Source organism: Halyomorpha halys, unplaced genomic scaffold (genome assembly GCF_000696795.3).
Source record: "Halyomorpha halys isolate HHAL.00 unplaced genomic scaffold, Hhal_1.1 Scaffold110.1, whole genome shotgun sequence".
In the NCBI taxonomy this organism is placed as follows: domain Eukaryota; kingdom Metazoa; phylum Arthropoda; class Insecta; order Hemiptera; family Pentatomidae; genus Halyomorpha; species Halyomorpha halys.
In genome coordinates, this window is record NW_027112640.1 from 2,826,340 (window position 1) to 2,839,992 (window position 13,653).

Genomic DNA, 13,653 nt, shown 5'->3' on the forward strand with positions numbered 1-13,653 from the left:
CCCCCACCAATGTAAACAAATGCGACGCTGCCAGATCTACCAAATTCCTTACAGTGTTGCCACATAGTGCACCCAAACACCAGTCACTAGCCCAAGGTCACCCCCTCCCGCCCTAAGTAAACACCCCCCCGCCCTACAATGACCTTGACCTAATGCTCATTTTCCTCAACCCGTTAAATACAACTACTGTTAACATTCTGAATTATGATTTTATTATCTTTTTTTTAGTTTTATTGAAAGAAATTAGAAAGGGTGTATATTTATACTGAGTATATTAACTATTATTTTATACATTTATTTATTTTTTTCGTTTATTTAAGGGAATAATAATATCCACTCAAAAAGTATAAAGAAATTTTTGTCCAAATAAAATGCTACTAAACTCGTATTTTTTAGGACATGAAAAATATTTCCTGAAGGCAAGTCCATGAGGAGATCCAGAACAAAATTCACTTACGACTATTTTCTGAATCAATTCATTTATGCACTAGGATTGTTAGTTATTTTTTAACAAGGAATCAAAATTTAAAATTTTGTGGATCATAGTGTTCCATAGAGCTATGAAGTTTACTGTTCTCTTCAAAACGTACTTTGTTGATTAAATATGATTTTGATCTTGTTCTCTTCTTACATGATCGAATTCATAAAGTTTAACTATGCATAGTCATTTAAAATCCTGCTTATTATATTAAAAACAGATATTATTTATATAAGTGTGATTACAGTTCTTAAAAACTAATTATTTTTGTAATACTCAGTACAGTCAGGGACGCAACTGCGGGAAAAGCGGTATAACTTCTTCCCCAGTAATTTTAAAACCCAGAAAGCTGGTTGATTTTATCTTTAAAAAAAATGTAATTAATACTGCGAAAATTGTGGTATCGCATCAGCATATTGTAAAATTTGTTTATGGAAAGACTTGATAACCAAAAATTGGCATTTGGAGAATCTAATTTTGACAAGGAAAGCAACTTTTGTCAGATTATCAACCTTGTCTTTTGTCATGAGCCAATCTTCTGAACTAGAAGCAAGATTAATTGTTCGGTCTGAAGAAAGTTTTTGTGTAGCTTATAAACTCTATTAATTGAGAAAAATTGTCCATGGTAAATTGAAAAATCAGGAAAATTCCTTTAGTCTAAAAAAAAATAATTGTTTTGGCGATGTTTCGCATCCCAAAATATATACATTTTCTCATGATTATTATTACTGCTCCAAGTAAGAAGATTAGTGTTCTATGGAAAATGGAAATCTTATTTTAAAGCAAGAATTGTACGATTAGTGTCTAAAACACTAAGAGGAGTTATTAATGGTAAATACATTCCGTTTGATAGGTTTATATAACCTCATAGGTTTATTTACTTCATCTTGTTACAAGAGGTTGAACCGTAATGATATAAATAAAATTAACAGTGTTATAAACCTACCACTTTTCCGAAATGTCCCCGAATTGACTGTTCCATCGCCAATAACTAGATTTACTGCAACTAATTCGGTTTTCTCATGAGTTTCTGTGATAGGACATAGATCTAAGGAAATACCATCTGGGAGGTCAGAGAACATTAGATTCATGTTCATGTCTAATTTCCGCGCAGCATACCTAAGGCAATTATAATAATAATATATCATATAATATTTATTTATAATCAGTTGATCACCATCGGATCTGCTAGTTATTTTACCTGAGTTCATGTTCTTCTGGTTTGATTTTGAAAGCTTTGCAGGCAGAGTGCAAAACCTTAAACAAAGATTAGAATTAATATAACTTTATTTATATATTCACTAAACGATAACAGTGTTCCTGACAATCCTAGTGCCACCGACAAACTAACTTAGAAAAATGAAACAAGATAGATCAGTTGAGCCAAACTTCGTGGAAAAATAATTTAAAAAAATCAAACAGCCAAGAAGTTTTAATCTAATGGAGCCTTGAACTTTTCAAAAATTCGAAATGGTGTATTCAACATGAAGAAATAAAATTTCGATTTTAAGCTCATATTCATAAATATGGCTATCCAAGAGTTCTCTTACCACACCTTAAAGTGAAAATACACTTCACCTGTCTGAAATGATTAGGCCCTAACATTGGAGGTTATTCCATTTGTATATATATAAACATGTGATTCCCCTGGCATTCATCACAAGAGAACAAAAATTACCTAATAGTTATTAAAAGACCGTTGATGTAAATCAAAAGAAATTTAATAAGATGAAACCTGCACAGCTATAGCAGTGAACTCCCTGAAATCGGCTGGAAGATTGATGGAAGAGGGGATTGATTGTGTGTTGAAGGTTGGTTGCTAGAATTGTCACTTCTATTGTTCTCCTGACAATATTTCGCTTGCAATGAATGTTCCTGAGTAGCTGATTTAGTGTTAAGAAGATTTTTAAGAAATTTTTAATTCACACAGAAGTTGTTTATTTTGAGATAGAATTATGCATATCAACTTTCTGAACAGTGAATTTAATGAAATATCGCGATGATTCGTAATCAATATGAATGATTAAAGTTAAATAATTTTACTGGCTTCAATTTTAAACCATATTTCGGAAGGATCTACAATCTACTTGGATTGCTGACGGGATTAAGATACTGAAAATGTAAAAATGGACATATAAAAACTTCACTATTATTCCACCAATAACTTTTTTTATTTATTAATTCTAAAACAATACTTCAAAATCAGGCTTAGCATTATAGTAACTAAAGCGGATCAGGTTCGAATCCAGCTTTAGATAGTTGAAATCTAGTTCGTAGTGGAATCACAAAAATAACCTCTATTTACTTTTTTATCTCTATAGCCGCTCGTCCTTCCTAAAAAACGGACAAACTTAAAAAACTAACTGAAGTATTAAAAATTACTTTAGTATTACTTGACAGATTTTATTAAAAATTTGTTTTAAATACATCTTAAAATTGGGGGTTGCAAGCAAGGCATGCCTTTTATCGTTTTACGACAAAAATTTCCCATTTGTCACGTATTTGAACATTTTAAGTCCAAAATGTCCCAAACATTTTTGCAACTCCGGTCGTGCTTTCGCCGTCATAAGGAATGTTGTAACATGTTTCTACACAATGGCATTCTTATTATAAGAAACTGCTAGTATTTTTTATTTTAATTTATTATGATATTTCGGAAAATCATTTCTCATGACGCCTACCGGATCTTTAGGAGTCCGTGGACCACCTGTTTAGAAATATTGTTTTAGCAGATTGATTTCAGCACAGATTAGGTACAAAGGCCTGTGCAAAAAACATCATTTTAGGGTTTTTTCTATTTCATTGCAAGTAGGACTCAGCACGCGTTGGTCCGTGCGAGTGTAACTAAACAGAGAAAGGTAAACAACTATAAATTTTATTTTACTTACCTTTCTGATATTATCTACCTTGGAAAAACTCATTTCCTCTTTTTGCTTGGTTTCCGAGTGCACGATTGTGTAACTTACAGTTCTCATTATAAAATTAATACTGAAGTATTTGTTTAATCTATTCTTGTTTTAAAATATTTTTTTTTACTGCAGTCACATGTTTGTAATTATAGCCGATTTTATTTATTTTGATGGGGTATAATTATTTGACTTCACTACTGAGTAAAGCGTTTTATAATTTTTATTAAAAAGAGTACATGAAATAAATACTTAGACCTTCAAAGTTTACATAGACCAGCGAAGCCTTTAGGCACTAGTGGGAAAATGACGGAACCCTTACAATATCATTTGGTACAAATGAGTGCTAGATGCCGCCATTTCAGCAAAAGCAAAGAAAGGCTAAGCTCCTAAGAACAAAACCTGTGCTACATTGAAATCTAAAATGGCTAAAAACTGTGGCGTATTGACGTGGAAGGATCCATTCCTAAATTATTCGAAGAAGCCCTTTTGCTTCTTGGAGGGTCACGTTTCCTTTGGAAACTTAGTAATATTTTCGTTTTGATCTTATAGCATATTGAACCATGGTACAATATGGTGTTTAGCCCTAAAGGATGATCTTATTGAGATAGAACATTCTGCTGCTTCTTTTATTTTTGAGATGATTATAACGCAGCAGTCTCTTTTGTACATTGTGAGGGAGGTCAGTTAGAAGGTTAACCTGCGTCACTAACTGCTGTCCCTTTACTTTTTCGTGGATCCAAGTTGATCTAGTAAAGCAGGTAGGCAATACAAATACTTTTAAAGTGAAGATTGTAAAGAGGTATAAAATACAGCTAAAGTATGATAATATGGAGCAGTTGAATTATGTTGTAAAACAGTTTATATTATACAAGTAGAGAAGTATATCATACAAGAGTAGTATATTATACAAATAGAGAAAATATACAAAGATAACTGAATATTTTTTTATTAAATCTATTATCTTGCCTTAAAGTTAAAATTAAAATACAATAGTTCTTAATTCATATATTTACTAACTTCTATAATTTCTACAAGTGCTTACAATCAATGAATTTCATTTCTAATAATTAAAAGGAAAAAAAAGCAATTAAACAAATAAGCATTTTAACATTATTCTCTCATGTTACCTTACTCGCCCCAGCATTATTGGTTGTTACAAGGATTAATTTCCTCTCAAACTAAGATAGTAAATAAAACCTGCTTGAGGCTCGCACCAGAATTTTTCCAACATTAATCATTTTTATTTATAAAAAAAATACAACTCTTTTGAATTTAAACAATAATTTTTAATTAGTTTTAAGTGTTGTTGTAATGACACTATTTAAAATCTAAAATAGGATTTTCTTGATGCTAATTGCCTCAACATGAAAAAATGGCTATCTCTAACAGACTCCGCATTTTTAAGGTTTAGTTCATCAGGCTCTTCATCTTCAACTACTGGCTCTTCCTCTTCTTGCTGAATACTAGGGGAAAAAATAACAATTTTTCTAATTATAATTATATTATATATTTTTCTAATTATATTACAGTATAAGAATAAAGATGAACTTTAGGGGAGTAGCTGATGAATTGGGTTGATGAAAACGACAAAATGATGTTTTATAAGTTAATATAATTTCGGCCTGAGTTAGCTACTACTGCAATGTTAGCGACCTAGGAGATCAGCTGATCAAATGATATTGTTGCGGCCAACACACGTCTACCGTATAACATATGTTTTTATTGTTTAAAAAGGCATATGCTTTTCGTTTGTTTTTTATATTGTAAAAAATAAAACACACATTTTGTGAGTCTGTTGGTGTGCACACACGTATCGTCTCCTCACTACACACGCATAGTTGCCAGCATTCTGGCCATCTTCGACTCATCCTCCCAGACGACAAAGCGGCCAGACGTACGTCGATATAGTTCCACGAGAACATCCACTCAGGACAGCAACACAGCCGGGCCCCTATCAATCATCGGTGATATAAGACTTTTTTTTTCTAGTTTGGATTTTTTTGTTTGATTAATTTTATTTTGTAATTGTGTTAAGCTTTCCTTTTTTTTTCTAGTTTGTATATTTTTGTTCCTTTTATTATCTTTACTTATTTAAAAATAGAAAAATAACAAAATTCGACTATTCCTTTCTTTTCTTTTTAGGGTTGGGCTAGTAAAGGTTTCTTTCGAATCCCTACCCGCCGTAAGAGATATACATAGAAGAACTTGGGAATCAATAAAGCATTCTTTTAATAGAATCAGTGCGATTAACTTGATTAACCTTTTTCCTTTTTTGACGGTTTATTCTGGGCGAAACTTAAGTGGTTCCGAAACACGGAACATTTAGATAGGGAGAAAACAGTTAATCCCGAGAACTTATTTTTCTTTGTTTTATTCATTAATTTATAATTTTTTTTCTTCTCTCGTTTACTACGCCTCCAATTGTGAATCTGTTTAGTACGAATTTCAGTTTCAGATGAATATTTATTTATTTTTTATTTTAGACATGAAGAACAATAACATATTTGGGCCCCAGTCCTGACTTTATCCCAGGATAATCCAATACCTCCAGTTTCCGCTAGTGTTAGCTGAGATTATTCCAACTCTACCGTCGATCACCATGTCGGAGGCACACACCAATGGATTAAGATCAAGATAGCCACTGCAGAAGATCTGAGAAAAGCAGTATCTGACCTATAAAAGTTCACCAGGGGAGCCGGGGAATAAAATTACTTTCCGAAAGGAAGCGATCGGCTGATGAACAGAATAAGAGCAAAAACTGCCTGTAAGTCACAGTGGACTCGGAAGCATTAAAGGTTTGCAGGGTGAAGAGGTCCATCCTCAATCAGATGCGAACGAAGACATACCCTTGAGATGCGGTAATGGAGAGGATTGAAAAGGCCTTTGAAGGGGAGTGGCGAGTCCCAGGATAGAACATCTTCTTAATGTTTCGTGAGATGAAGAGACAGACAATCTAGCGGGCAATATGCCGGCTCGGTTCAATGGAATCAGGGGCAAGTTAACGGAACTGATTGACAAGGGTCAGTTATAATAATAATTATAAGTTTACGAGGATTGTTCGTAAACTGGTGGTGGGCACAGCCTTAGTAAGCTGTTAGTTCAATGTTAGGTGATGGAGTAGATCAGCTGATTGAAGATGTATATATAGAGGTACCGAATACAGTCTTTAAGATACAACCTATTTGGTCATTTTTTTTTTTTTTTTCAGTTTTGCACTGTTAACTTATGTATGTATGTATATAATATATACACATACCCACGAGAAGTATCGCTCACGAGTTAAACTAAAATTTCTTCCTGTGAGCTGATATGGACAGCTGACGGAATATAACATATACATAATATATATAATGTTTACTTACACGTGATGGACTAGAGCTGCAGCGTAGCAAGCACCTTCGTGAGAAGTGAGCCGGCGCAGTACCTTCTCCTTGAGGTAGGCCGAAGACACTGGCTGCTCTTCGTCCTGCAACTTGTAGTACAGTTTGCCGATCGGTACCAGCCCGCACTCCGCCAGGGTTTTTTCGGATTCCATTACCACTTTTGGTGATTTTGTAACTGGTTGTAGCCAAGCACATACATCGTAATATATGTCATAAAAGATGCATTGAAAAGACAGCACTTAGAATCTGTATCGTTGGTTATTTCGAGCTTTTCAGTATGAAAATAAAATATACAATAAAGTCCATTAAACAAATAGTAGTGAGTTTTATCTAATAACGGGGTATAAAATGAGGAAAACTGCCAAGGTTGTAATATGGTGATGATGTAAAGAAAAAGTATAAGAAATTTCGAATCAAAAAGTGAATGTCACCCATTATAGAAGAGTTAGAACCTGGCATTTCCAAGAGACTTAAAGTTGTATCCTCAAGAGGATTTGATCCATTTATTTTATTTTACTTTTATTCCACACATTTTTCATTCTTTTTTTTTGTGAGGAAAGGGAGGGGTGTTACGTTTGTAATATGGTGGTGTAAACACTGGCGAATATCTGCGCGGAAGTGCGTAAAAGGACTTCCCTACTTAGTGTGTAAATTTCCAAACTTAAGTGTGTGTACTTTATGAATGAGGATATTTCATCTCTTTCTGGATTGTAAGTGTCGTTTCAATATTTCTGGGAGACTGGCCGAAAGGAGTTGGTCGACAACTCTGAGCTCCGAGAAGAGTAATATCAATATGATCAATATTGCCGCATGATAATTACTCAAGATTGATCTAAGACGTATTGAGATTCAGTCACATCAAAGTGGCCAAAAGATATTTTATATGTCAGGATGTTCAGGAAAGTAGCTACAAATTATTTGAGAATGGGAGAAGCCAAGTAAGTATAACATTTTCCTCTAATTTTGACCTATTTCCCAACTTAAAACCTTATATCCTCACTCTGGTTAGAATAGTCTAGTTACCTGTATATAACCATCCCTCCCCTCCGTAAGTCATAAACGACCTGGTAGGGATAATAATAAAAAAATATCTTACTGGAGTTCTGAGAAATATTCCCTCAACTCTGTCTGCGCTTTTGAAAAACCGACCTCTCTCTTAATAGAGGTTTAAAGAATTTTGATTATAATAACCGTGGCCCCGATTTTTATATTTTAAATACCTGCAAGATATACCGTATAATATTCAATAAAAAAAGTAAAATATGGAGGAAAAACTTTAAATATAATATAATACAGCCAAAATTTACAAATATTTTTGGGGATCAAAAATTAAATGAATTTATAAGTAAGACAAAAACTTTAAATTCGAATGCGTTTAAGAATATGCTGTTTGTATATATATATATATATATATATATTTGCGGTTGCAGGGTGGCTTTATGAGTAAGGAGCTGTGCTACTAACTCCAAGGACTTAGGTCGAATTCAGCTTTGCCAGATAATTATTTATTATGTTACTGTAGCCATGAGCCCTGCGTTGGTCCCCCCAGAGTACTCCGGGGTTCACCCAGCCTCACAAAGCTGGTACCCTTAAATGGAGAAAAAATCTGCCGGGTGAGAGTGAACATGAACAAATCACCTCCTTGCACAACCCTTATGCAAGAAACAGTACTTCCTTACAAAGTATTAAGCCCCTGACCTTTCATGAGTTGTAGGGATATAGATGGTCATATACATACATATTTATAAGTATGAAACAGTATGTACGCAGTTCATTAAAACAAATATGTGTGATAAAAAAATTATTGGATGAGTCACTTTTTAAAAAATGATATATGAACGTAATTGGAACATACAATTACTAATTAGAGAAAATGAATTATTGTATTTAAACTAATGGAAATTAACAACATAAATAAGACGTAAATGAGTTATTCAACTACCCTATATTGCGTTACAATTAATATCGAGATGCATTTATAAATGTTTTGTACAAAACCTTGATCGTTTTAATTATTTATGTAATGATAAAATATCTTTAACCTTGTAACATATCCTATTTTAACTAAGATTTAATAGTTTCCACACCAAAAGGTTTTTATTATTATTATTGGCGCTACAGACCGTGGAGGCCCGAGGCCTCGCGCGATGTACTACAGAAATGCATCACACGTTTTCTGTCGTGATTTTTTCATAGGATAGGTTCGTCACTCACACGCCTAATTTTTGTGAGTGCTACCCATTGGCTAACGCCAGGGTTTTGAGTGAGTTTTGTATAATTTTATTCTTACAAAAGCTCGGGTGGGACGGGGCTAGAACTGACAGCCTTTGATTAGGTAGACGGGCGTCTTGCCACGCTGCTACCGTCGCCCCCATCAAAAGGTTTTTACAAAGTAATTAATAACTGAAATGGTAGAACACATTGTATTCACTTTTTATTAAACATTTTCATAATTTCACCTAAATAATTGACAGTGGTCAATAGAATGAGAAAACAAATCTAATATCTCCTAGCTTTATGTACATTAAAATGAAGAATACATATAAAAACAATAAAATATAGATTATATTGAAATTATTTAACGCAGTTTTAACACAACAGAATTGGTGCTTATAAACCTTCGACCAACATTTGCATTCTCTGATTAGGATTGATAATTAAAAAAAAATATGGATATATATTTAAATTAAGATAGACAAAAGGAAGAATGAAAATAGTTACTGAATTCAAATTTCCTGGGAACTCTTCTGTACAATTTTACGAACTCTCCAACGTCTTTGATCTTATCATTTGCGTTAAAAAAAGCTTGGAGTATAGTTCTGTCGGGGAATTGAATTCGAATCACAGTAAATTTATTTTCTGCTACGGAGATTTTATCAACTGGATCAACTGGGATCGTGATCATTCGCTCTTTTAATTCTTTTCTGTTTATATTGACGTTTAATTAGATTCCTCGAAATCAAAGGTATTTATTAAATATATATTTATATACCATTAACTGATTACCTTTTTTCGTCAATTAGTTTGAACATAACTTTGACATCTTCCACATGCATGTTGTAGAATGAGTCCCTACTTGAGTTTTGCTCTGTAGTGAGAGGCGTCTGGGGTGGATGTGGAAGTCGGCTGGCCACAGCATTTCGGTTGCCAATCTGTTTTTGAATCAGAACCTTTTGAATTTGTACATTGTTGTGATTGCAACGGCAACTACATTGCTTGAACATATATTTATTAATTGAATTTACATTTAGTCTTTATTTACATTAGTTTGGAAACGGTGGTACAGAAAATTAGCCTGTTCGCAAACTGCTAAAACTTATTTAGTTTAGTGAAATTTTCAATCAGCCTAGAAGAATTTGTAACAAATTTGTCAATAGATTCTTGTATAAAAATATTTGAAATAATAGAGTTGAAAAGTGTGCTATTGGGTAGATATTATTGTGTTACATACACCTGTGTATAGGGTTCAATGACTTCACCTGAATGGCACATACTGAATCCTTTTTGAATATATGGATTGGTACTATTATTATAAATGGGAATCATATAATGTAAGATTAAATGAAAATGACCAAGGAATTGAATTGTTTAAGTTAGATGGGTTAATGCATTTTGATTAATTGAGTCTATTATATTAATGTTGATGATGGTTATGAGGATAAAGTGCCTTGAAATCAGGTTACTCCTAAATGGTTGGAGGCCTCATACTCCTCTTCTTTTCTTCTTTCATCTCCGTTTTCGCTGCCAGGGAACGGCTTGTAGATCTACTAACTCATTTGTATGCTTACTCAAAAAACCTGAATTAATACTCTGGATGCAGGTGGCTATTTTATTCTTCTCAAGCTGGAGAAGCAAACTACTCTAGGACGATATTATATCTCAGCCGCGTTACAATTGTGTTTACTAGCTAATTGCATTATTTTATCATTTTTAACTCTTAAGTTTTAGAATATGCTTTCGAATTAAAGTTTAGATGCTTTAGAGTCTGATTATAATCACTAAGCTTATTCGTGTGAATTATAGAAATCTTCAGTAAATTAAGTTTGTTTATCCACTATACCAGGCCATGTCACCTTACACTGGTCTGCAGACTGTTAGCAATGACACAGTTCTACACTTTCAATCCTATATTGATTATATTGTACTCATATCTGAGCCACTAATATCGTGTAGACTGACATTTTCTGTCGTGGCACAATTGTCATACTTCCTGAGTTCGCTTGATGATTGGTCGTCATTTTAATTACGTGCGTATGCACGACAGCTGTCACACTTAGAGGCCTTGACTGTGCACTGTTGCAATTTGTAAACTTATAACACCAAGCTAATATTTAACACATATGTTTGTTGGGTTATCTATTTGTTGTTTTGACAATGGTGAGAGTTTTTTATTTTATTTAATATCACTTTTTGCCATTAATCCTCCATGGACGTTGTTACAGAGGGAATAGAGTACTTATCCCCCGAAAACTTCAAATTTTGAAGTGAAAACTTGCGGAGATTGTGGTAGTTTATTTTAATTCTTTATTACATGTTTTGAAAAAATATATTAGAATGTTCTGAAATGAAGACTATGAGGTAATAGAATTAATTAGCCCACCACCACCTAGCAATATACTTACATAATTTATTTCTTCGAACACTGAAGAACTTCTCCTTGCAATTCCTGGATAAAACGTAATAACCGGAGATTCCTCCTCGGTGGCTTTTAGATTTGACACCACCCTGGTAGACGAATGATGAAAATAGCAAAAATAACATAAATTTTTTGATAAATATTTAAAATAAATTTATCAGAACCTTTGAATGAAGGAACCAGAATCATCCAAATTTTTAGTCAATTCAAACTGCAAAGACTCCGAAGACCCTAACAAACCTCCGGTTCTTTTAGATAGTACAGTATTTTCTATTACTAAAAACCTGTATAAAATATTTTAATGAATAAAAATTATGACTATTTTATAGAACAAATATTAATCACTTGATTAAATTATTTTTTCCCCATTAATAATCATTTCTTTAATGCGTATAAATAAATAATAATATTACAAGGTTATGATGTTAAAAACGTTACTCAAGTAGTAGGTTAATAGTTCCTCAACATTTCTAATAGGCAGGAATATAGATTATTTTTTGAGAAAACATTTATTGGATTGACATTCCCCATACTCAAGGGCAATAGGTATTAAAGATGTAATTAAACAATCATACCAATAATACATACCTATAAATGATGAAAAGAATAACATAAAAATTTATACGTACAGCAAAAACTCAATGATTAACAAAAATTGATTCTTATGGCACGCATTGAACACTCCTATCATATTTTCACGAATCAATATACTGATGTTGGTAATGGTAAAAAATCAACAAAATATATAGTTATTAATTTTCATCCCAATAAATCATGTAGATTAAAACCAATTTCGCCTTTTTTCTTAGCAATATTTAAATAATAAATATGGTATACGTAAAAAAAATTTATATAAAGTATACATAGAATATGATCTAATTAATATTATTTTTAATTACCAATGTAAACAAAGATCACATGGATGAGTACCTGAAGTAGAGATAACCAGATGTATAACCAAGGGAATTAGGAGTCACTTGCATAAGATCTTCTCGCCCAATGTATTCGACACCCTTTCGAATTAAGATAGGAGTTGACAAGGGTATTCTCAGTGTCACAGCGGCCACCAGGTTCTCCACAACTTTCCACAGGGTAACTATAATCAAAGAGACATTTTCGTTTTGATGTCCCCATGATAAATTAGGGAAGTTAGAGTTGGTTGGGACTGTTATCCGTGAGAGATAGCGAGAGTCATTGTATAGCTAGAAATCTTTAGATTGATTATGATGCATTGCGGTCATCAAGCAAGGACTGAGAGGCCAGTGGTGTCCAATCTGTAGACAACTAGTCTCCAACCCCTCGTGTTCGCGCCTAACTCTTCACTGTTGTGGCTTATCATATCTGTCAGCCTTTAAAGACATCTGTTTTGCTTGTTCTGTCGGATTATTCAACTTGCTAACGACATTTTTATTTTTATTTTTTTAAATGGCATAATTTGAAAAATTAAAACTCATTAGAAAATCACTTTATATTTCTACTTTATCTTTATATAGATAATCAATCTCTATATAAAGATAAAGTAGAAAATCACTTTATATTTACTAGGTTTTGATGAAATGAAATAAAACCCATAGAACACTGCAGTTTCTTAAAATATCCATTCTTATGGCATACAAACTTTACAATATTAAAATTTATATCTAAATATTATTGTTTATAATAGCCGGTTCGCGAATCAAGAACATCTCAAATCAAAGACTGGTATACTACAAAGGCTGAACACAAATGTGGTAGTCGGGGATAGATACAGCAATTCTGGACTCAAGCTAATGGCTCAAACTGGCTAACCTCTCCCACCCTCGTTTCCTTATCTGCCATCACATTTCTCCCGACTATAACATATTCTAGAATTTGAGCAACTTAAAAAATCCTTAGATTATCTTTTATGTTTTGCCCAAAACCTTAGTTTTGTCCAATGTACCCTATGGGGGTTACATGGAATAGAGTACTTCCTTATCTTTAAATAGGTACTTGTACGCTATACAACACACTTCATAGGTTGTATTTGTCTTACTCTTATAAAAAATGATAATAAAGATATTGTAAAGAAACTGAGCGAGTCTAGGCTCGAGATTTGTAAAATGAAAAAATTCTAAAATCAGTTAACTATTTTATAGATAAGTATCTGTCTTCAGGAAGGTAAAATATAAACGTTCAACTCTCTTAGGATTATTTGACTAATACATAATAACTGTACTCATGTCTACATCAAAAGATAGTATGTTCTCTAACCGTTCCCTACTGTCA

General features: G+C 33.0%; 1 protein-coding gene across 11 annotated transcripts in view; it reads right to left on the reverse strand.

The window, feature by feature from the left end:
• Positions 1 to 13,653, reverse strand: part of LOC106677861 (uncharacterized) — a 28,525-nt gene that overhangs the window by 10,765 nt on the left and 4,107 nt on the right. For 10 of the 11 annotated variants that reach the window (XM_067050456.1, XM_067050448.1, XM_067050451.1 and 7 more), the window contains 5 exons: positions 12,337 to 12,502; positions 11,571 to 11,690; positions 11,393 to 11,495; positions 1,680 to 1,735; positions 1,425 to 1,597 (listed from right to left, as the gene is read on the reverse strand). In XM_067050456.1, the coding sequence (XP_066906557.1) occupies positions 1,425 to 1,597; positions 1,680 to 1,735; positions 11,393 to 11,495; positions 11,571 to 11,690; positions 12,337 to 12,389 (505 nt within the window). In that variant the 5' untranslated portion in view covers positions 12,390 to 12,502. The remainder of the gene's footprint in view (positions 1 to 1,424; positions 1,598 to 1,679; positions 1,736 to 11,392; positions 11,496 to 11,570; positions 11,691 to 12,336; positions 12,503 to 13,653) is intronic. The other variant, XM_067050450.1, reaches the window with a different exon arrangement.